The 22,371-nt window shown below is 54.4% G+C and overlaps 1 protein-coding gene and 1 long non-coding RNA gene across 6 annotated transcripts; one reads left to right on the top strand and one right to left on the bottom strand.

Annotated features, from left to right (window-relative positions):
- The first annotated feature begins 10,976 nt into the window (after positions 1-10,976).
- On the top strand, positions 10,977-13,903 carry LOC125702061 (uncharacterized). 2 transcript variants are annotated; one of them, XR_007380422.1, is made up of 5 exons: positions 10,977-11,021; positions 11,619-11,725; positions 12,730-12,819; positions 13,485-13,574; positions 13,826-13,903. It is a non-coding gene; the product is annotated as an uncharacterized LOC125702061 (long non-coding RNA). The 2 variants fall into 2 exon arrangements; XR_007380423.1 differs by lacking the exon at positions 10,977-11,021 and adding an exon at positions 11,113-11,492.
- Positions 13,904-15,555: 1,652 nt separating this feature from the next.
- ST6GALNAC2 (ST6 N-acetylgalactosaminide alpha-2,6-sialyltransferase 2) lies at positions 15,556-21,720 on the bottom strand. Of its 4 annotated transcripts, XM_048964869.1 has the most exons (12): positions 21,699-21,715; positions 21,310-21,383; positions 20,834-21,139; positions 18,703-18,795; positions 18,554-18,611; positions 18,055-18,229; positions 17,141-17,306; positions 16,922-17,060; positions 16,563-16,666; positions 16,402-16,485; positions 15,881-15,980; positions 15,556-15,793 (listed from the first exon to the last, which is right to left on the bottom strand). In XM_048964869.1, exons 2-12 carry the CDS (start codon positions 21,315-21,317, stop codon positions 15,566-15,568), a joined length of 1,461 nt encoding a protein of 486 aa, XP_048820826.1. In that variant the 5' UTR covers positions 21,318-21,383; positions 21,699-21,715; the 3' UTR covers positions 15,556-15,565. The 4 variants fall into 4 exon arrangements, with proteins under 4 accessions (XP_048820826.1, XP_048820828.1, XP_048820827.1 ...); XM_048964871.1 differs by lacking the exon at positions 21,310-21,383 and having other exon boundaries at positions 21,699-21,720; XM_048964870.1 differs by lacking the exon at positions 21,699-21,715 and having other exon boundaries at positions 18,554-18,608; positions 21,310-21,432.
- Between the last annotated feature and the right edge of the window lie 651 nt (positions 21,721-22,371).

Genomic DNA, 22,371 nt, shown 5'->3' with positions numbered 1-22,371 from the left:
TTCCCAGCAGAAGGCACAGAGCACCCATCAGCAGACCGGGACCCTGCGGGCCTCACCTGCACCAACGCAGGGTTGGGCTCTGGGCTGCCCATGGCAGCTCAAGAAATCATTGACTTTCAGCCAAGGGCAGAATAGGAGCCCTTCATGGGGTGGCAGGCAGCCCTGGGCAGCTGGAGCCCAGCAGGGAGGAAGGGAAGAGCGCTGGCCCAGATTGGAGGGTGTAAAGCAGCAGGGTTCCTCTCCAGAGAGAGCTCAATTACATAGATTTACACTTGCTGCGGATTTGGTCCATTCAACCCAATTAAAACTGCAGAGGAAGAGCAGAGGCAGGATGTAATTACCCGCACTGGAATCCCGGCTCGGAACAGGAGGCAGAGCTCTCCGCATCAAATTAATCCCTGGTGCAACTCTGCCCAACTTACACCGGGGCTATAATTGGTCTGAAACATTTTAACTATCTCATTTAATGTTATTCATGCTCTGCTGGAGATGAGAATGTTTATCCCAAATGAGAGACTTTAATGCTGCGTAGCAATAACGGTGCGAGGCTTATGTGGTTTCTCATTTACGCGGGTGCTGGGGGGGCAGATTGTCACCGAAGATGTGGCTCCCCAAATCTTTAACCATTTCCAAAGCTCCTGTGGAGGCTGCTGTTGTCTTTCTCATTCCTTCTGCCTCCCGGCTCTTTGTAGGCATTACCCTCATGTGAATTTCCAGGGTTTCCAGACTGCTTTTAACAATGCTGAGCTTTCAAGTTGCTTCCTTCTAACTTTCTCCTATGCCTTCTCAGAGCCTAAACAGCATCGATTGCTCCCAGATGTCTGCAGTTTGCTAACCCCGGAGCAGCGTTGTGCAATTGTTTGGAAAGAAGGCTGATAGCAAGCAACATTCTCTTTCCTGGTTCACCAAATTACTTCCTGAACAGAAGAGCAACGAGATTTATCATGGGGATGCAATCCTTTGGCACCAGGTGGCTGCAGGGAACAGGCGTGGAGGTGGCTGAAATCCTCTGGCTGATAAAGAGAATTCTCCTCAAGCACAGGTTGTTCTCCAAACCCAATTCCCCCTTGTCCTCTCAGCAGGATGCTGTTGGGGTGATGAACCCATGGAGAAGCCCAGGAGCAGGGACTGCTCTCACCTCAACTGGATCCCAGCCATGAGAAGGCCACAAGCCAAAGGCCAGCAGCACAGTGCAAGTTTTGCTTGTCCTGAGAGGATGCATGTGCAGATTGCAATGGGTCTCATGGGGAGCAAGGAGCATCACCCGACTGGCCACATTCCTAACGAACCCCACAGCCCTCCTGACCCCTGCTGCTGTCATGCTTCAGCCTCTCGCATTGCTAAACATGCACAAAACATCTCCGTTCCCATAGCAGGGTGTAGCCGAGTTGGCAGGAGACGAGGTTCCTCTCATCCATCAATCCGTCTTCCCGGGGTCACCCCAAATTTCTCAGTGCCTCCACCCATCCTGCCTGCATCCTGCAGCCCCCACAGCCCCACGTTTGCAGGATGGATGAGGACATCTCACAGAGCACGTGGAGCAGCACGCCTGGGCAAGGCAGGCAACAAGCAGAAGCACAGGAGTAGGAAAAGAAGAAGGGAAAATAAACAACTGATCGGAAAAGAGCATCCAGGGAGCATATTTATTTAGCAGAAGGCTGAGTTAAAGGACAAACCAACCTCCCCAGCTTCTTGGATGGGGTTGAATGCCATGGACCAGGAGGGTTGTGTAGCTTCTGAAACCCAGAGTGTCCCCAGTGCTGAGATAGACAGAGCATCCCCATCCCCATCCCCGGCTCCAGCCAAGGTGGTGGGAGCAGGACAGACCCCTGAGCTCCAAGTGAGAAGCATCAGTGCTTGGAAAGCGCAACCAATTTGCTTTTAGTACAGTTCATGCCTCTCCTACAGTGCCTAGAATAACAAATTCCTTCCACCCTCCAAGCCTGAATGCTGGAGGAAGCTGCTGAGAAACTTAATTGATTAGCTGGATGCGTGCATGGAAAAAAATTGCCAAGCATCAAGGAAGTCACTGTGCTGTCAGTTAATGCTAGTGGGAGAATAGAGAGACCAGCTGCAGGTTTTCTATCACACAGCCCCTTCTTTTAGCTTGGGAACAAGGAGAGGTCTGTTGTGATGGGGTGACCCATTCTGCAGTCATATCGAGGGCTGCAGCATCCACAGCTGACCACCTTCATCCAGGGAGGGCAGGGCTGCCTGCACACCTCACCCCATGGGGCTGATGCTCTCAGCATCCCCAGCTCTGCCCCCACCTGCTGCAGGGTCACTTGAGGCTGTCACCATGTAGGATTGTTTCCTGGCAGGAGAAAACAGGAAGCCAAAGGCCTGCGAGGGCTGTGAACTTGCCTGTCATGTTCCTTGACAGCACCAATACCTTTTGCTGTTTGTGTTTTTCTCAAACTGTCACCACCCATCACACCCCTTGTTTAAACTCCTGATCCCGAAAGCTTCCCCGAGCCCTCTGCAGAAGGAACAGAAGCAGCGTACGCCGTGTCCCAGGGGTCAGATGCTGTCACAGAACCAAGAGCTGACACCACCAGGCTCTGCAGCTCCTTAGAACAGGCAGAGCCAAGCGTGAGCCAACACTGAGCCCCCGCTCCCTAGAAATGCTCAGCCCCACTGTGCTGAGCAGTGCTGCTCCCCTGCTTCCCCCGTTGCTGCTATTTGACCTGAGCAACCCAGAGGAATTTTAGTCACGGTGCATTCCTAGCACAGCATCTGTTTTCTAGAGCAAAACGGGAACAGCTGCCAAGAAACAAATCTTCCCCCGACGCCTGGCACTTCTCATGGGTGGAATGAAACTTCTTGAAATCCCAAGAGAAAAACCACCAGATCTCAACTGCAGCAAAACCCATCCCCTGCAGGGAGGGGGCTCCGACGGGGACTAATGAACTCCATGATAGCATCCATACGGCACCGCTTTGAAAGGCGGAGGAAAAGAGGAGCTAAAGAAAGATCCCTTCCTTAGTTGAATGCTGCAGGAAGGAGTGCACTTTGGCTGAACCCCCAGCATCCACCTCCAGCTGCCCTGTGTCCTGCTACCTGCCCAGGCTTGCTGCGAGCAGCAGGATGAAGTCAGGTAGATGGTGCTGATAGGGAACACGGAGAGCTGACACATGGCGCTCTGTGAAAGGGCTTCTGAGGTTTGGCAGGGCTCAGCAGGGCTGCTGACACAGCCTGGTGCTACCGGAGTCAGAGGGGTGAGGAGGGGTGCACAGAGCGTGGCATGGGCTGTGTCTGACCTTGCAGAGCTGGCAGGGGAACGCAGCCCCTTCCCACAGAGGTTCATACCCCAGAATTACCTGGGTGTGGGACAGAGCTTGCAGCAGCACGCAGTGCCCATGGGTCGCTCCGCATTGCTGTGGCTCAGCTGGTTTCCAGTGGAAGATAAAAGCTGATGTAGGCAGTTTCTGGCTGCTGGGAAGAGAAGGAGCAGAGCTGCTCAGGGAGCTGATGCAGTCAGGGAGCTGCTCTCCAGGGAGCAGTCACAGTGCTGGCTCCAGGGAGGCAGCAAGGCCATACGCATTTCCTCGCTCCCCCAACTGAGACTTGTCTCCAAAGCACCCACTGCAGTGCTCAGCAAACTCAGCCTGGTCTGACAGCACTAAGCCTGATGGATGTGCACTCTGCCCCTCCTTGGCGTACCGTTTTAGCCAGAGCTGCTCAAACAAACCCAAGCAGAACCGGGCACCGTTTCTCCACCCGTGAGGCTTTTCAGGCTGGAAGTTCACAGCTTGCACAGATGTAGCGCTGCTCTGCTCAGTGACACCGAGCGAGTTCCAGCTTAGATGCATTTCAGTCTTTCCTGAAGGTGATGTGAAGTTCACATTGCATCACACAGCACATCTGCGGTCACCGAGCCCCAGGAGGCTGCTGTGAGTGCTGCAGTGACTGAAGCTGCTGGCTGCAGCAAGGCATGGCAGCTCTTCAGCTCCTGGGTTGAACATGGAGAAAAAAAAGGGGAAAGAAACATCCAATACTTGAGAAAACAAGAGATCATAAGTGATCCAGGTTCTCAGGTCAGGTCTGCAGAGCAAGGGAGCCTCAGCAAGACCAGACTGCAGCTTCCCCTTCCGCTTCTTGGCTAGACCAGGCCGTTCTGTTACAGCAGCACAGGAAACGTCCACTGCCGCAAACACCATCTGCTGAGGAGGAGGAAGGTTTCACACTGCGTCGCTCTTTTATCTCGCTGGAGGTTCTGCATAGAGCTGGCTGAAGTTGGAAGAGTAAAGGAGACCCCTGGGGGAGCTCACCCAGTGCTGCCTGGGGTGGTGCTGAGCTGCCTGGAGGAGGAACGTGGGGAGGGGGGACAAGGCACCAACAGCAGGTGGACCAGCAGCTCAAGGAAACACCACAGGCACCCTCACTGCAGGACCTGCAGGTAGGTACAGGAGTGACAGCAGCAAAGTCAGCTCCTAAAACCCCCCAGTGGGCAGCGGGGCCTCTCTGCAACAGCATCTTCTTGCTGCAGCTCAGCACCACACCAAGCGGTTGAAGCAGGAACACAGATATTAGGAAGCAAACACAGCCTATTTCTATAGCCACACAGGCTGTGTATGCCAGCCAATGACGGGCAGTGACACCCTGGGGTGGTATATACCCTGCAGGGTCTGAGCAGGATTGGGCAGGAGCAGAGCACGTGAAAGCAGGCAGCAATGAGCCCTGAAGGGGGCTGGTGGCCAGCTGAGACATCAGGTTGTTGAGGAGCATCGACCTCGCTGCTCCCCGGGGACCTTGTTCTCATAGGTCCCCCCACCAAGGACACAGTCTCTCTTTCTCAGCCCAAGGTCTACCCCACGTTAAGAAGAATGGCCCCTTTCCCCAGGATCCCCATGGGGGCAGATGCTCCAAGGCTTGGAACCTGGAGAGCAGCCACTGGTCTCCAGCAAACCCTCTGTACCCAGGGCTTCAGATCCCCACCAAGCCCCCCTCAGCTTGGAGCCCAGCCAGGACGCAGCTCTCACCCTTCAACTGAGAGAAGCTGAATTGAAGTCACTTTACCAGCTGCGTATTCAGAGACTATCTAGGGTTTCTGCTGTGTTAATGCACCAGGTGCTGGCAGTGCTTACTGATGTAGAAGAGGAAGGAGAGGCAATGGGTTAGGAACTGGAAGCCCCCACATCCTGCCCCTGTTTCTTGCCCCACTCCCATGCAGGCACAACGCTCCACTGAGCTCCCCAGCTCCTGCTGAGTTTCACCAACCACGAACCTCAGGGCTGGGAAAGAAAAGCATCTCTGGGAGCACTCACAGCATTGATCCCATGCTGAAATGCCCCAGCGATGAACTTGGGATCCTACAGCACGAGGTGCTGGCCAAGCCCAGACATCAAAGGCACTGCCTGTGCCAAACTGCAGCCTCTTGGAGGGAGATGTTAGAGCACTGATAATGAATTTGGAGCCTCCTAAAGTGTGCTGGCAGCTGGATCTTCTGGGCAAGGAGAACCCTGCCAAAAAATTAAGATCTGTTTCTGCATAGCTCAAACAGCAAACTTGTTTGTCTTTCCTCCTTCCCCTCCCGATCCTGTTGTTGTTTTAAACATTTACAGAGAACTTTATACTGTTTAAAGAACGATTTGGGAGGGGGAGAGTGTTTCTACTTTTTTTGCCAGCTGCTCCAAGTCAGCAGCACCACACACACAGCTTCTGGGAAATCAGGTGCTGCGGTTTGAGATGTCACCACCCCTCAGCATCCCGGGCATCCGCTTCAAAGCCTCCACCAGAAGGGCCACCCCATAGCCACCGGCACGTGCAGGAGTGCCAGCCCCTGGTCTGCTGCTCTCCCCACAGCTCCTCTTCAGCCCCCATATGAAGCTGTGCTTTGTGCCCCTCATGCAATGGGGAGAGGTGGAAGAGAACGCTGGCATGGCAGAGCACATCCCCGAGCAGAAGTGCTACGGGAGATCAGCCATCTCCTGTGGTGTGTGCTCACCCGCCCACTGCCTTCAGCAGCCAGGCTGCTCGAGATGACAGCTGAGGGGAGAAAGGAGAGCACTTGGAATGCGCAGGAGGAGAGCTGGCTGAAGGCAGACCTACCTTTATGCAACAGCAAAGGCATGGGGTCAACAGCAAAGCAGCGGCGCACACGCTGGTGGTTCATTCGGGAAGAAAGGCACATGAATCTCTGTCTTTTGCGGGCAGCTCTCCAAGAATTTGGGGGCTGTTGGAGTTGTACTCGCAACCTGGCAGGGGGGAAGAGAGCAGGGAAGGCTGTTGAGAAATGCTGGAGGATTCTGCAGGATGTTTGAATTGAAAGAAAGGACAGAGAAGCATGAAGCATGCTGTGGAAGCAGGATGTGGGATAGAGACAGTGTTTATACAGTCAGCCATGGGCTAATCCACAGGAGGCTTTGGAGACCATAAAAGCCATCTGTAAGTGGATAGATCACATTCTACAGGAAACTGGTGGTTTAAAACAATGCTACCCTCATGCTTTGATCTGTCCTGAAGCCTTGGGAGCACAAAGAGAAGAGGAGGTTAAGTAGGTCCCTAAGTCCTGCTGGCACAGGCAGAGTGGTAGGAAGGACCAGTTGTGGACCTGCTCCCAAACAAGAACTTGGGGCCATTCAGACAGAACTACAGCAGGCAGGTACAGGGCAAAAAGGACTCTGGTTCCTCTCAAAGCTCAGGCAGACCAAGTCTTCCCTGCAGGAAGGGAGCGGGTGTCACAGACCCACAGAGAGGCCAGACAAGTTCTTGACATTTCCACTCAAGAGAAAACCCATGAGTGGATGCACAGAGTGACACCTGGCTCTTGACGACTTAAAAGGACATGAAACAACGCGACCTTTCGTGATTTAAAAGTGTTATTTCACATACAGCAACGAAACTAGCAGGGATGGTATTCTTCAAAATACCTCAGAGCAATCATCTCCTTCCTCTGGTGCAAACAATGAGAAGCAAGAGGTGAGCCAGAGAAATGGCATCTGCAGTTCTCCGCTTTCAGTACGGAGATGCTGGGGATTCATATTGTTCTCCAACTGAACCGCTTGACCTCAGTGCAGTTCAGGCTAATTACTCCTAAGAATACGTTTGTTTGCTCCCTGCATGGCTGGCATGTTTCTTCTAAGAGTGATAGATGAAATATCGCTTTTATGACAGCACAGTTTGGGTTGACTGAATCAACGGCTGTTGGCTGAGTAATCCAGGCAAACAGAAACACTGCTTGTGATAAAAGAAGACCTGAGAATTTCCTCATTAGTGCCTAGATATTTTTATACCAGTTCACTCCCTTTCTGCTTACCATGCCTTTAATCTCCAAGGCTGATGCAGAAAATAGAGGGGATTCATCTCTCTACTCAAAGCAAGGTCATCTCCTGGCAACTGCTTATTGAGCTGGGACAGCACACGGAGACTAATTTTGTTGCACTGTGCTCAGAACTCAGTTGAGGAAAGGGGGAAGAAGTGGGAAGAACAGTGGAGGGAAGCGAGAGGGAAATCATGACCATTCTGGGCTGAGTGGCTGAAGCTACCATTTCTTCTGCTGCTCAGCACCAGCAAGGAAAGGGAACCTTTCTCTTTCTCCATCACCTGCAGGAATCCATACCACAGTCCTGCCTGAAGAAACTACCGCTCTCCCAGAAAGGCCATCTTTTCATATTCTGTAAAAATAAAGCTCTTACCATTCTTTGTACAAAGCAGAGCATTTCTGAGGCTGCTAAAATTCTCTTTTGGTAGCTTGGATGAGTGGGTTCAAGCATGTATTTAACATTAAATGGAGGCCCAAGCTTTGCTACCAGGAAAAGGGTGTTTAGTTTGCAGCATGCCTTGTCCTGCGTGGGAAGATGTTGCTTCTGAGCTCCAGAGAGCCTTTCTTGTACTGCTTGGGACCGACTTGAGGCAGCAGGCACCAGGCGTTGGGACCTCTTGGCAGGCTTTTCTTAACACTACAGATCTTTTTCCCTTACAAGTCTGGCACCTGAATTACCAGCAAATGATCTCCAGCTGTTCCACAGGGGACTGCTCTTTGTGCACTGCTATGCATGCAGCACACGGAGCAGAGCCAAGCATCCATCCAGCTCCTCAGCTTCTCCTCGTGCTTTGTGCAATACAGCCATGCAGGGGGCTGGTGCTTGCCAGACACAATTAGCTATAGGGGATGAGCCTCTGAATGTGCTCATATACCCCAGTTGCTTCCCCCAGCCATATGTCAAAGAAGATAACCACAGCAGGCAGCTCTGAATCAATGGATGCTTTGTTTCTCCGGGCTTTGGGAACCATGTCTGCAGAGTGGAACTGCTGGAAGGCAGAGGGGAATCAAGCTGCTATCACTAAGTATGGAGAGCTGCTCCCCAGAGGGTGTTACAAGGCAGCCAGCAGGGGAAACGGGGTGGGAAACTGGGAGGAGACCTTGTCCTTCAAATAAAGCGTGGGATCAAAGCCCACCAGAAGTTGAAGGGGTTCTGTCATTATTTCTGTTCGGTTTTCCTTTCCTCCCTTCCCTTCTCTGTCACACATTCTGCCCCTTTTCCTGTTCTCTGATCAAGGAATGACCACATACTCCACAACAGTGCTCACACTTCTTTGTAGAGGTTAATGCTGTGGCTTTGCAGGACAGAAAGAAAAACCTTCAGAAAGCAGAAAGTGGGGCCTTACTCCAGTGCATGATTTGCTAGAGGAAGTAATCCACTTTGGATCAGCTGGTGGGAAGAAGTAATCATTTTGGGGCTGCTCCCAAGAAACAGGAGCCCACCATGCCCTTTTAATTGCTTTCTCTATTTGCTCAACAAAAATAGAAGTCCTTTGAAAGACTGAAGGAAAAAAAGCACCATAATTGATGGAGATCAGCCACAGGAAATCTACCAGAATTATTCCAAATTACCTCTGGGAGCAGCTTGGCAACTGCCTGAGGAAGCAGAACACATTCAACCAGAACTGCCCGGACCAGACTGCAGCTCCCTTCACGTCCGTAGCTTTGCAGAGCTCCAGGAGAGCCACCATGTTCCGCTGACCTCCGGGCGGCTTCACCTCGCACTGCAGCTCCCAGAAGTTCGCACGCTGAAGATGTGTGTGACAGGATCGCCCTCTAAAGGGAACAGCTGAGAAAACCTCATCAAATCACGCAGGCGAAGTTAAGAACGTGGGCACGGCTGAAGCGACGACCACTTCTCACCCAGAGCCTTTTTGTTCTGCCTTCAAATACGCTTGTAAACATTATTTACGCTCTGCAATCATGAATAAAGACAGCCACACTACTGCACGCTTAGCTCATGCCATTCTCCTGAGCCATTAACTCGTGGAGTCTGCCCCTGGCTGAGCTCATCCATCTATAAGCATAAGTAGGCAGCTACTTTGTGGTGTGAGCATCATCCGTGCTACAATTAAGAACGTTCTCTCCTTCTATAATCTGAACTCCGCACAAGGCAGGATTTCGGCTGCTTTATTTTAAAACTTGATGTCCCTCAGGGATCTAAAGGGCTAATTCTAGTTGCTGGGTTTTACGTATTTGCTTCTCAGGAAAGCTAAAAGCAGGCAGGCAGGCTGCCAGCCACATCTTCACAGAGGAAACGAAGGCAGTGTTAATTACTGCCTTCCTGTGTCTCACTCTTCCTTCCAGAAGGCTCTCACAGGGCAGGAAGGCACTGAAGCTCTCATGCAATGAGCCAGGGGTTCTCTGCTCATTGGCTGCTTCCTCTGTGCTCCTTGCCTGGGCAGCTCACGAGGTTCTCTGCAGTTCCTGGAAGGCACAGAGGGCTGGGAAAGGCTTCCTAGGCAGACGCTTAATAGGGGAAGAGGCTTATTTCTAAGAGCACACTGCTGTCTCTCTGCAGCCTTCTTGTCTCACTGTAATAAAGTGATTCTTGCAGCCTATTGACATTTTAAAAGAGACTTTTAGGAAGCAATACGAGCCATTCTGGAGAGCAAAGAACTTACCAGCCAGGTTAAATCCACACTCCGGAAAGAATCAAATACTAAAATAGGAGCAAGGCCAGGAGTGTCCAGGCATTAAAAACAAACACAACTCCATACTGCCTTTTCCTGGGAACTCGAGTGCTGTGCCCACAGAGGGCCTCCCATGTGGGCAGCAGCTCCTGGCCGTCCTGCTGCCACCAGAGGAGACCCTGGGGCAGACACCAGGCTCCTTGGTGGCGCAGCTCCCTGGGACAGGGCTGGGTGCTGTTGCCAGGTCCAGACAGATCTGTCATCATGCTGTAGGATGCCACTATAAGCTTTGCTGTGGAGAACCAGGCACCTTTATGTTTGAGGAATGCATCTTCCCTCTGAGCACCTCAAGGAAGCGCATCCCCCACTCGCAAACATCTCAGGGTGACACCCGTTACACGCTGGGCTCGTATCCATCCTCAGATTCCTCCTCTTTCAGACTCAGGTTTGCTCAGTCTCCATTTCCCGCTGCTTTCCCTCACAAGGTTGGGCAATGCTTCGGGACCAGCAAAAAGCCAACCTTACAAAGTCCTATTTTCCCTCCCTTTGCTTCAGCTGCACCACAAGCGATCCCACAGCTTTCAGGGCAGCTTTTTACCAGCGCACTCAGCCAAACACCACGCACCCAAAGCACGGCTCACACATTAACTACTGCCTAACCCCAACCTCCAGCCCACAAGCCCTTCTGAAGCGCCCCTCCTGCGCGGTGAGCTCACGCTTTCAGCCCTTTGAGGCACTCTATGGCCACGTGTGCCTCCCCAGCAAACAGAGGGCAGCTGGGAGCACTGATAGTGCTGAGGCCTGGCAACCGGCCCAGCACTGGGCACGGCAGGGCAGCATGGCCTCACTGCGGCCTGCCCCGCTGGGCCTAAGGGAGCGCCTCTGGAAGAGCCAGGCCTCGCCCTGGTGAGGAGTTGTGTGCGTTTATTTCCTTATTTCTCAAGGAGCACTGAGGGCTCCAACGTTGCACAAGGCCGCGGGGACACGGCGCTGCACTACGCTTCCCGGCAGCCCCCGCGCGTCCATTTTCTCGCTCCCTCTCTCGCGAGACTTGGTGGGCGAGGTGGGCGCGCGCAGCCCGTTCTTCCGGTCTTCGTGACGATATGGCGGCGGTGCTGGTGGTGGTGAGTGGGGCGCAGCGCCATCGCCGGCAATCCGTGGTCGCGGCGGCACCGGAGAGCGCGGGGAAGGCACGGACGGTAGCGGGGGGCTGTCGCGTACCATCACGGCTGCTTGCAGAACGCAAGGCCTCCGTGTCTTCTTGCGGGGAGGCAGCCTTTCCCCTCCCCCGGTGAGGCCTCCACGGCGGCGCGGCGCGCCGAGAGGACACGGCCTCGCATCCGCCTCTCCCTCTGAGGCGCCCAGGCCGGACCGTTAGGCCTGACGTGCAGCGATTCCTCCGCCGCGAGGTGCTCAACACCGCTGTGGGTTCGGCTCAGCGCAGCCGTCAGCGCAGCGGCCGAGCGGAGAGCCGCGCTGCAGTGCCCGAACCCGGCCGTTAGGGGGCGCTGCTGCCCGCCGTCCCCTCGCTGTGCTCATGGCTCCGCGTGCGGGGCGGACCGCGCTGTCTGGGTTTCGGCCGAGCCGGTGATGAGGTGGTTGGTTATCCCTGTCCGAAGCGTTCCGCTGTGGAAGTGTGACTCTGAGGCTCAGCGTCGGAAGCGAGGAGGTAAAAGAACGGTTTGTTATGTGGACTAACTCTTATCTCTCCGTTCTTTCAGGTGGCAGCATGTTGTCCAGCAAAGGGAAAAACACCCTTTGCACTCACCTTCCCAGGAGGGTGAGTCTTTCACCGGGCTGGCAGTAAGCCTGCATCAGCAGCACAAAGGTGAGAAACAGCAGCACTCAACTCCTCATACCTCAGTTTTCTCCTATTGCTGGGCTGTAGAGATCAGGCTTGTTCTGCTGTGTCAGGTGATACCCCTCTGGGCCCCTGGGGCTGCTGGGAGGAGGTATGAAAGCCTGATGGCTTGATTAATGTAATTAAGCCAATCAAGACTGGCTTTGTTGCAGCTGCCATCTGAGTGTGCAGCCCTTTGCTGCCATGTAGCGCAAGCTGAGAGGCAGCACACAATGAATGGGAGCTTTAATGTGGTTGGTGCCCTGCAGAGCACCTGCTTGTCAGCATTGTTGAAGATGAGCAAGAGTAGAAGGGATTAGAAGTAGATTGGATGACAGCTCATTGTGGAGACGCAGTTCATCTCATGAGTGTGTTTTTCACAGAAGTAGACCTAGTGAAAGGATAATTGGTCTGTGTGCTTATCTGGAGGTGTGCTGGGATGGTTTTAAACTCGCATCGGGTTGCTGGGAGCAGCTCACGCAGCCCAAAAGGTCACCAAAAAGAGACACTGGAGAATCCTTCCCCAGGACAGATGCATCTTTTTGCGACCTGCTTGAATGCATTTCCCAAGATAAATCCATAGATAACTTATATCTCACATGAGTGGGTTATTCTCTGCGAGCTGTATGAGGCATTTCTGTACAATGAGAAGTCGCAGACTGCATGAACAGCATATAAAGGTCTAAACCACCAAAGCCTCTGAGCTCATATTTTTTTCCTAAGGAAAGGTTTAAATAGCATCTGCCTCCCAAAGCCTCTTGTCTTGACTGAAACAACTCGCTGACAAACATGCCCCTTGGTTTCTGAGGGACTGGTTTCTGCTATGCTAAGTTGAAGGCAAAGATTGCCCATCTTAGAAAGGAAAACTTGTCCAGTTCTTGCTTTGTGACTTGGGGCTGGTTTTTGTCAGAAGGGCTGGAGGAGAAACAAAGGCAGGACAATCTTAGCTTGGAGGGTTGTTGCTAACAGCATTCGATGCAATTTCCATTTAGGAGGAAAATGTTGTGCAGAACCCTGGGGTTGGATCATCCCCCAGAGGCAGCTTTGGCGAGAAGGCAGCTGTGAAGTCGGACCTCAAACTGGTAAGAGAATCTGTGAGTATTTCTGTTAATCTTACACTCTTAGTGCCAAAACTGCAGGCAGTGTGACTCATCTGCTGACGAGAACGCCTAATCTTTGAGCAGTTCCCAGGAAGGACACAGCTCACATGGCTGCTTTTGGGCGTCCCCGGAGAACTCAGGGAGTTGGTGAGAGCAGGGCAGGAACAGAGCCGGTGATGTGCTGTTATCCCTGTCTGACAACTCAGCTGTGAAAGAGATTGTCCTACTGAGGCTTCTGTGTTTGTTCCCCTCTGCAGTTCTCCTACGTCTTGCACAGACAGAAATGATGCAGGTGCCCATGAGGAGGGCAGAGAGCAGCAGCTGTCCTCCTCTTCCTGCAGTTGAGATGCACAGCTGCAGCACGAGCACTTGTCTGTATGCCTGTATCTGCCTTAGGAGCCCAGATGTGGCAAGACTGTGCAGGGACCATAATAATAAACATAGGCTGCTGTTGTCATAAGTACAGTTTAGTTCTACATCTTCGAAGAGCTTTTAAGTTGCTTGTCCAAACAGTAAGGCACATTTGGAGGGCAGATAAGCACATTTTAATCTTGCATAGTCACTAAATACACACTCTGCTAGAGCACTTTATCTCCAGGTGGCTGACAGCTGCGTTCTGCTCAATAGTTCCATGCTTTATTTAACAGAACTCATGTCTGTTTGTAGAAGATCTGTTCTGTGCACTGATGGGCTGAACCAGCAGACTTGACGGCAGCACGCTTCCGTAGGAAATAAAGGTTGGTATACAAAAAGGGAGGAGATGTTACTGCAGCCAGCATGGTGGCAGCTTTGTCAATACAGATAGGCTCCAAAAAGCAGTCACAGGGAAAAGCACATGGAGCTTTGGGCTTCCAAGGAGCAGGGGGGGAAAAAACAAAGCATGCTTTTGGTCTTACAAGGGAGAGGTGTGTGCTCTTGAGTCAATAATGCACAGCATTGGGAACTTTTCAGCTGATGGTTGCTTCTGCTCTGGCTCTCTTTTCCACAGGACCTGGTGTGCAGCTGGAGGAAGGAGCAAGTGGTTCCTGCAGTGCTGTTTTTGAATAAAACAAATCATTGAAAATCAGAGAGTCAAGTCTTTTTTGGGTATCTGCTTTGAACAGAAATGACTTTGGGCAAGTAGAAAGGATTTCATATTGAAATGCCTTCTGAAATAAGAGCAAGCGCGAGCTTACTGTCTGCCTCATACAGTCTCCAGATTTCATTGTCTTCCACAGGAGAATGCCAAAAGTTGAGGAGATTGAACTCAGTAACTGTGACTATGGCTGGTCTGGGGCTGTGAAAGATGGGCTGCTTGTGGTCGGCTCAGGCACTCCAGGATAAGGGAGCAGTGACAGGCAGCAGGGTAACATCAGGGTCCTGGGCTGCTAAGGTGAGAGATTGGGGTGCCTTAACCCCAGGCTAGAGGGGAAGAAACCTGTTTTAAAACAGGAGCTGTGTGTGAGTACAGCAGGTTCTGGGCAGGGCTCATGGTGAGATGCTGCACCGTGTCTGCATTGCTTTTTCACAGCTGTTCTTTGCCACCTGTGGCACCAATGGGTTCAGAGCCACGCGGGCTGTGCTCTCACTTGGACTGAGGAGCTTTTGGTGCTCTTGTAGGTGATGTGAGAACCAGAGGCCATGTCATGGAAGAGGTTTTGCTGAGTGTTTGTATGTAAAAACAGGCGTAGCAGGCTGCCATGGTACCATTGTGCAGTGTCTGCCACGAACAAAGGTTAATTGGAGGCGTACCTGAGAAGGCAAACAGGGCTCCACTAGAGATTACATCTGAAGCAGGTCGAAGCAGCTGAGTGCAGCTTTGTCACAAAGGAGGATGGAGCTGGAGGGGAGCACGAGGTTCCCTGGCTCTCAGCCCTGTTATCTCCTGCCATATCTGCAATTGTCCCCTCCACCCTTCAGCTGACGTGCAGCAAATGGCATCGAGGTGAGAAGAGGCTGCTTTCAAAGTGCCCAGCGAGCCACTGCAGCCACCGCCCTGGGCGCTGTGTTCTTCCAGAGCTCTGCTTGGGCACCTGCAGCGTCCCTGCAGCCCCACTCCCACCCCTAACCCACACTTCTGCCATTCCCAAATCAGAGCCTCGCTGTGTTACAGGAGACAGGATGCTTTGTCCAACCCACCCCATTCACTAAACCAGGCCTAGAAGAGAATAATGACTCAATGTTCCTCTAATTACACCAAGTAATCAGATCACACCGCTCCCTTTGCTGTGCAGCATCAGCCCTGCAGCCACCACCACTCCACTGCAGCAGTGCTGCATTACACAGGACGGGGGAAGGGTTGAAGACCACCTCCCTGTGGGTTTCCTTTTTTAAGTACCACGCTGCTGACAGCTCTGCCCTGCAGGTTCTGCAGCCCAGCCAGTGTGACTTCGAGGCTGTAACTCCAGAAAGTTCCATGAAGTGAGGTCTGGCAGATGCGTGCTTCCCCAGCATCTCCTTCCAGCACCACGTTGTCCCACCTGCAGATGAATGCTGTGCTTCCCATGGGCTGCTGCTGCCCCACAGACATTCTCAAGGCATCAGGAGCTCACAGCCACGTGCAGAGGTGTCCCAAAGCCACGCTCAGAGTCACAAATGAGATGCTGGAGGGCCCTGAGGAGTTGCAGGATTTCCCCGCCAGCCTTGGCTCGCCCTGCACCACCACCTTTGCTCTGCTGTCAGCTGCAGGCCCTGCTGCTCAGGCTGGCTTGTGGGTATGGGAGAGCCCTCCAGGGACAGAAGGAGGCCTTCAGGAAAGAGGAGAACTTCTGTGCCGTGCTGAGAGTCCTTGCAGTGGGACTGAGCTGCCCTCACGCTGATACAGCTGCATGATCCCCGCCTGGTGCAAACTCCTCCACAGCTCTGCTTCCAGCAGCATGTCGTGGTTGGCGTAGAACACCAGCGGCTTCTTCTCTGGCTCGTAGTAATGGTCAGAGAACTGCTCGTAGTTGGCCGTGATGAACCCGTAGGCACTGACCTGTGGGGTGATGGGACAGGGGAAGAAGGCTGGCGATGGGCTCAGGGTGGGAGGTCCCCCCAGGCGCCGGGCAAGGCGTCCCCTCACCTGGTCGCAGGTGTGCAGTGCTGTCAGCAGCATGAGAGCCCCAGTGCTGGGCATGTAGAGGTGGCCGTACTGCATGTCCAGGAGCTCTGACCTCAGGAACCTGCAGAGCAGAGGCAGCGCTGGGAGAGGGGCATGGCGTTAAGACCCCCCCACCAAACAGCAACGTGAGGCAGGGCACCCACCAAAACGTGGCCTCTCATGGCATTTAGAAGGGGGAATATGTGGATGCTCTGATGTCCGCTGCTAAGGCTCAATACATTCTCTGCCATTCAATACATTCTCTGCCAGCTGCTAAAACGCACCTCCCCATTATTTAAACTTGCCCCAAACCAGAAACACCGAAAAACAAACCCAAATCTTTGGACCTTCCCTCTGCTCCCATTAGAACAGTTCAAAACCAGCTATGAAATGGAGGGCCAGGTGAATGCAGCAAGGCTGCACGAGCCTCCCCACAAGGAGGAGACGTGAGCATTGCAGTGAATGGGATCTGCAGGGGGGAACATCTGCCTCCTCATCCTCACCTGGTCGTCAGGTAATGCAAGAAATCGGGATGCAGCAGCTTGAACTTCTCTGCGGATGCTTCCAGTCCAAAATACTTCTGTGGCCTGCAGCAGGGAGAGGAGAACTAGTGTCACCTGGGGTAGAGCTGGGCATGTTGTGGCCCATTGGTGAGTTCACTCACTCGTCACCCTTGTCCAAGCCCTCGGGGACCGGGCTGCCCTGAATGGCCGACCTCAGCATGATGTAATCGCGTGCGTCCGAGGGGATGAAGATATACTTCAGATCCTGCAGCAGGAACACAGGCATGGTGGGGACTGAGGCTCCTGAAGCTTGGAGGAGCCTCAGGGGTCAACTTATCACAGAATCATTAAGGAAGGACCATTAAGATCATTTGTTGTAACCAGCAACCCATCACCGCTATGCCATTAACCTCATAATTCAGTGCAACCTCCGCTCTTTTCTTGAGAGCCTCCAGGAATGATGACCCCCCGGCAGCCCGTTCTCAGGGGTGGGCACCCTGACATGCCCTCAGGGTCTCACCTTGCCCTGCGGTACCTGGCTGAAGCCATATGCCTCATAGGCAATGAGGGAATTCTTCATGGTGTTCACCGTGAAGCCGTAGAACGAAACCTTGGTCCCAACATCCTCCTCAAAGCCTTTGATGATGGCCCCATTGAGCCTGCAGGATTGCCATGGGACAACATCCGGGGCTGGGCTCACCCCAGCACCCACAGCCCCGCTGTGCCCTCCCAGCCTTACCTGAAGACCAGATCATGTGCATCGATGGCCCGGCCCTGCCGTGAGCCATTCAGGATCCCCCCATTGCCCACCACGGCGCAGCGCACGCAGCCCCCGGGGAAGTGGTCACGGCCAAAGAGCTGAGTGTTGGAGGAGCTGTTAAGGAGATGCAGGGTGCTGCCCACAGCTGGATTGGGAAAAAAGGGAGAAGTACGTGTCAGCAGTGCTGGGAGCACTTCAAGCACGCGTGTGTGGATAGCTGCACCTCAGGTGGGAAGAATCACAGCATTGCTACGGTTGGAAAAGCCCTCTAGGATCTCTGAATCCAACCCCAACCCACCCCCAGTGACCACATCCCTCAGTGCCACATCTCTGTGGTTCTTCAACACCTCCAGGGATGGCGACTCCACCACTCCCTGGGCAGCTGTGCCACTGCAGCACCGCTCTTTTGGAGAAGAAATCTCCTCTCCCAGCCCCATATTACTGACCCCGCTCCCCACAGCAGCTGCCCAATGCTGTACAAGGCACAAGGACACATCTGGACAGCCCCAGACCTGTGAGATGCCAGCGCCGGCCGCTTCCCCTCCTGACAAAGCCTTCTTGCAACCACCCCCTCCTTGCTCCCCCCATCCCCATCACTTCCCTGCTGGGGAGAGCAGTGAGTAGGTTTGGACTTGGAAGGGAAACAATCTCCACTGACAACAATGGAGCGGGTTGTCCGAGGTCTTCCGTGCCTCAGTTCATCATCATGCACACACTGGAGCTTTTATTTGGGGAAAATGTCACAAGATGCTGCAAAGTAACATTTGCAAAGCTGTCCCCACCACCCCGCTCCCTGGGAGTGGGAACAGACTGAGATCCCCAGCTCCTCTGTGAGGTTTCTCCATTTCTGACCCTTTCTGTCAAGGTCCCCTTGAGCCCCCCAGGCTCCATACCTGCTTGGGATAAGCCCTGCCAGCCGTATGGGACACGTCGTGCCTTCAGCCTGTCCCACGTCTCGGGGTTGAAGTGTTGGTCCCACATCAGCACCGGGATGTCAAATTGGAAGAGCTCCTTAAATGTGGGGTCTGCCTTCACTGTGGCCACCACCGAGCGGGGGCACAGGGTGGGCTGCAGGGGGAGAAGGGTCAACACTGAGCCTGGAGAAGCCTCAGGAGGCACAAAGGGGAGGTCAGACCCAGGGACAGAGCTGCTCCTTTCTGGCTGCTGGAGGCACAGCGCTGCCTCGCGCCTCCGTGTCCCAAATGCAGAGCCCATCTCCTCAGGGTGCTGAAGGATTGGGCTTTATGGAGATGCATGTGAACATCTCCTACCCCGGGCACCTGGATGGAGCACAGGGACAGCCCCAGCTCACAGGAGCAGCCTCTCGATGTGGGGCAGGCTGGTGGCCCAGGGGACAGCACCAGGGACACCCCACGTCCTGCTGATTGTCACCTGCTTTCCACTGGGTTTGGGCTTCTCCGGCTCTGAGGATGGTTGGGAGAACTCCCTGCTGGAATGGGAGAAGTATAGCAGTGAGAAGGGTTCAGGAGGCTCCCACACACACTGGGGCCATCATGAACTCCCTCTCTCCCCCCAGTTACCTCTTCACAGTCCCTCTGAGGTCCTGCTGGTGGCTGTTGTCTGGATGTGAGGTGTCTGGGCGGACCAGGAACAGCAGCTCTGGCTGCAGCAGGCTGCAAGGGGACAGCAGGAGGGTGACACCGAATCCTCAATACATTCCTTATCCTGACAGCCCCTGCCCATCACTGCACTGGGAAAACAGTGGGGCTATTAGGGCTCTGCAGGGGGGTGCAAGGGTGACTGAGGAATGCTCTGATGCCCCACATCAGTGCCACCCCATGCTTGGAGACACAGCAGCGTGCCCCCACATGAAACAGGGGAACAAAATCCCTCTTGTGCCCATACCTCCACTGCCAACCTCTGGGGGATGCACTCTGCACCTTGAGGGGCTCAGTGCCCTATGGGTGCCCCTGAGGCAGCTCAGGGCCGGGCAGGAGGTGGGAGCCCACCTGTGGGGAACAGGCTCCCATTCATTCCTCCCTGTACAGAAGGGCCCTTCTGAGCAGCAGGTGCTTCCAGCAAAGCGGGGCATTGTGGAGCAGACAAGGGCTCCTTGTTACCTGGGATCTCAGGGACAGGTAGAGCAGGTGGGGAGCGTAGCTCTGCCTCCTCCCGTACAGCAAGCATTAGGTTTCCTCCACTGTTCCCCACTGCAGGGGAGGGACACCTCCTCCCCATCAGCTCCATCCCTAGAGCTGATGCTCACACCCCACCTGCTGTACTGCAGCCATCTCCCACACGGTGCCAGCTGTCTGTGGCAGGGCTGCTGCCCAGCACCTCCTGACATGCAGTGTCCCCATGCCCAGCAATGCTTGGCTGCCCCAGAAGATGACAGTGGGGCTCTGGGAGGGGTGCGGTGCTGGGCACCATGAGTTGAGCCAGGGTGCGTTCAGTCCCTGTGGTGGCACTCATCAGTGTGGCATCTTTGCTCTGTGGTCACTCTCTGCTTCCAGCAAATAAATGGGAGAACACATGCTCTGTCTGAAGCAAACGGTGCCAGAACCATTGGAGGCAGCTGCAACAGCAGCATCTGCTCCATCCCATTGCAAAGGGCTGAGTGTGGGGCCTCCACCCCAGCACAGAGCCCATGTGGGACACTAGGATGGGCAGAGCTCCACACTCAGGGCTCAGCACCTTCCCAAGCCCTGCGTGCCCCCACCAGGCTGCAGCAGGAGGAGACCTTGTACACACTGTGCTCCCCAAAACGCAGCACTGCTCAGCCACCCTTTGTGCCCCAATGGGAGGAAAAGCCCAGAAGGTCACCCCATACTCGTGTTTAGCAGTAAGGAGTGCTGCACCTGTGGATTTCAGTCCCAGCTCAGCCCTGTATCAGCTGCCAGAGCAGCGCTGGTGGCTCCAGGTTGGTATTTTTGGAGGCACAAGCAGAGATTACGGGGCAGTGTGTTTGCAAATGCTGGGAATCGGAGCCAACGGGACACGAGCTGCACTTTGGTATTGGGATTAAAGCCAATGGGAACGATCCCAGGAGAGCTTTAGAGCTGCCGTGGGGTTCAGCTTTTCCTCTCTCTCACACCCAGGCACGAGCCCAGCACTGTGCAGCAGCTCCTGCCCGGGCTGTGAGGTGGGATGGGTGCACAGAGCTCCCACTGGGGGAGATGCAGCCCCAAGGCAGCCCATCCAGCTGCATCCCAGTGCCTCCCTGTGCAAACCGGCCTGCACCCAGCTGTCCCTGTGTAGGACCGGCTGTGGTCCTACAGAGTCTCCCCTCTGTCCCATAGCACCATCCCTGCTCTCACAGCCGTGCACCCGGGGCTGCCCAGCACCCAGCCCAGAACTGGGTGTGCTCAGGGGAAATCCGAAGGGGCAGCAAAGGAGGAGATGCCCATTGCCGGAGTCTGGGAGTTTGCGGGATGCCGGCAGCCGTGCCCTGCTCTTGCAGCTGCGGTGTAGGGTCAGCCCTTCACCCTGCAAAGCAGCCCCTTCCAATCCTGCTGCCGGCGGCGCTCTGATCCCTCACCCTGAGTCCACATAGGGACCCTGGCACAGCAGCCCAGGAGTCCCATACAGGACCCAGGACACCCTGCGGGGGGGCGGGGGAGAAACAGCCCTTCAAACAGCGAACAAAGCGGGCACGGAGGGGCCGAGCAGCTCCCAGGCCCCCCAGATCCGCCCCACACGCATCCCCCGTACCTGGCCGCGACCCTCGGGCCGCTGCGCAGCTCCATCGTAGCGTAATAGTGCCTGTAGAGCAAAAGGGACGAGGTGAAGGCTACGAGGAGCAAGAAGCAGAAACGCTTCCAGCGGGGGAACCCCATCGCTGCTTTCCGGATTGGGTCCGCGTGGATCCGAAAGCGGCGGTGCTGCGCTGCTCCCCGCAGCCGGGACGGTCGGACGGACGGATGGATGGACGGACTGATGGATGTTCCCGAGGAGCGGTGGGAGGAAGGAGGGTGTGAGCCGAAGGGAGGAGGCACTGGGCGGACTGGTTCAGACTCGCTGAGAAGAAAAAAAAAAACCACCACTTTTGAGCCGCTTTTGCTGCGCGCTGGGGGTTAAACATTGACTCAGCGCGGCTTTTGCGTTTGTTTTTTCTTTTTTTTCTCGCCTCCCTTTCACGCCACCCCCTCGCTGAGCACAAATCGGAGCTTTCTCCCTTTTCCCGTAACTTTTTCATCCGCTTCTCACGTCCGCTGCTCCCACGCCGGACCCCGTGGGCGCATTGCGGCCATCAGAGCTCGGTCTGTAAGGGCCAGGTTGGGGCGGAAAGAAATGGGGAGGGAAAGGGAGAGGGGGAAAAAAGGGGGAAAGAGAGGGAGAGGGGAAAGAAGGGAAAAAAGAGGGGAAGGGGGAATAAGGGAGCCTGCCCCAGCGCTGCTGGAACTGCCCCCGGCACCCGCAGAGGAGCTGCGAGCGGAGGGCTGGGGCTGAGCCTGGCTGCTTTCCGAAGGAAAACGTTCAGCTTTTTCTTCGAGGGTATTTCCAGATACGTTTTGCCAGGTTCATCTAACAGAAGAAAGCAAACCAACTCCAAGCGATCCCTAAATGGTTTTCTTACGCTGTGGGACGGCATCCAGCATTGATATCTAAGGGTTGCCTCAGCTCATGTGATTCCTTTTGACCCTTCGTTAATCAGGGCTAATTGTTACCCACTGTGTGGGTAAATCACAAAGGAGTCAGTGTGGCTCAGCCCTGGGGGAGCAAAGCAGCAGCAGGCTGGGGAAAGCCATGGGTTTGCCTATGGAAATGCCTACAGCCCTATAACACAGCTCTGCTGCCTTCCCCCATCAGGGTGGAGGAGCTGCTCTGACATCTCCATCAATTTCCACTCCGCGTGGCTTTTTGCTGTCGTTTCTTTGCTGAGATACACGGTTCATCTGCTCCACTTATGTTATGGCACAACACATGCTGGCCCACACCCTGAAGATAAGCTGTGCTTGTTCAGAAGCTGGGTAAGCGCGATAAGGTTATAGGATGATAACTGCCATTAAGGTTAGGAAAAGAACACACAATAATCATGATAAGAACTATCATCCTTAGCCTGAGCTGTGCATTGGGGCAGTTGATTCTTGGAAGTCAGGCCTGAGCCATCCACACTGCTGGGGCAAATTGGGAATCACAGAATCATTAAGGTTGGAAAAGATCAAGGTAGTGATCCAAGGTCATCCAGCCCGACCGTCTGCCTACCACCAATACTTACCACTAAACCACATCCCTCAGTGCCACATCTG

The sequence above is a fragment of the Lagopus muta genome, chromosome 18, assembly GCF_023343835.1.
Source record: "Lagopus muta isolate bLagMut1 chromosome 18, bLagMut1 primary, whole genome shotgun sequence".
Lineage (NCBI taxonomy): Eukaryota > Metazoa > Chordata > Aves > Galliformes > Phasianidae > Lagopus > Lagopus muta.
The sequence above is the reverse complement of the archived record's forward strand: the minus strand, read 5'-3'. Positions and strand labels throughout refer to the sequence as shown.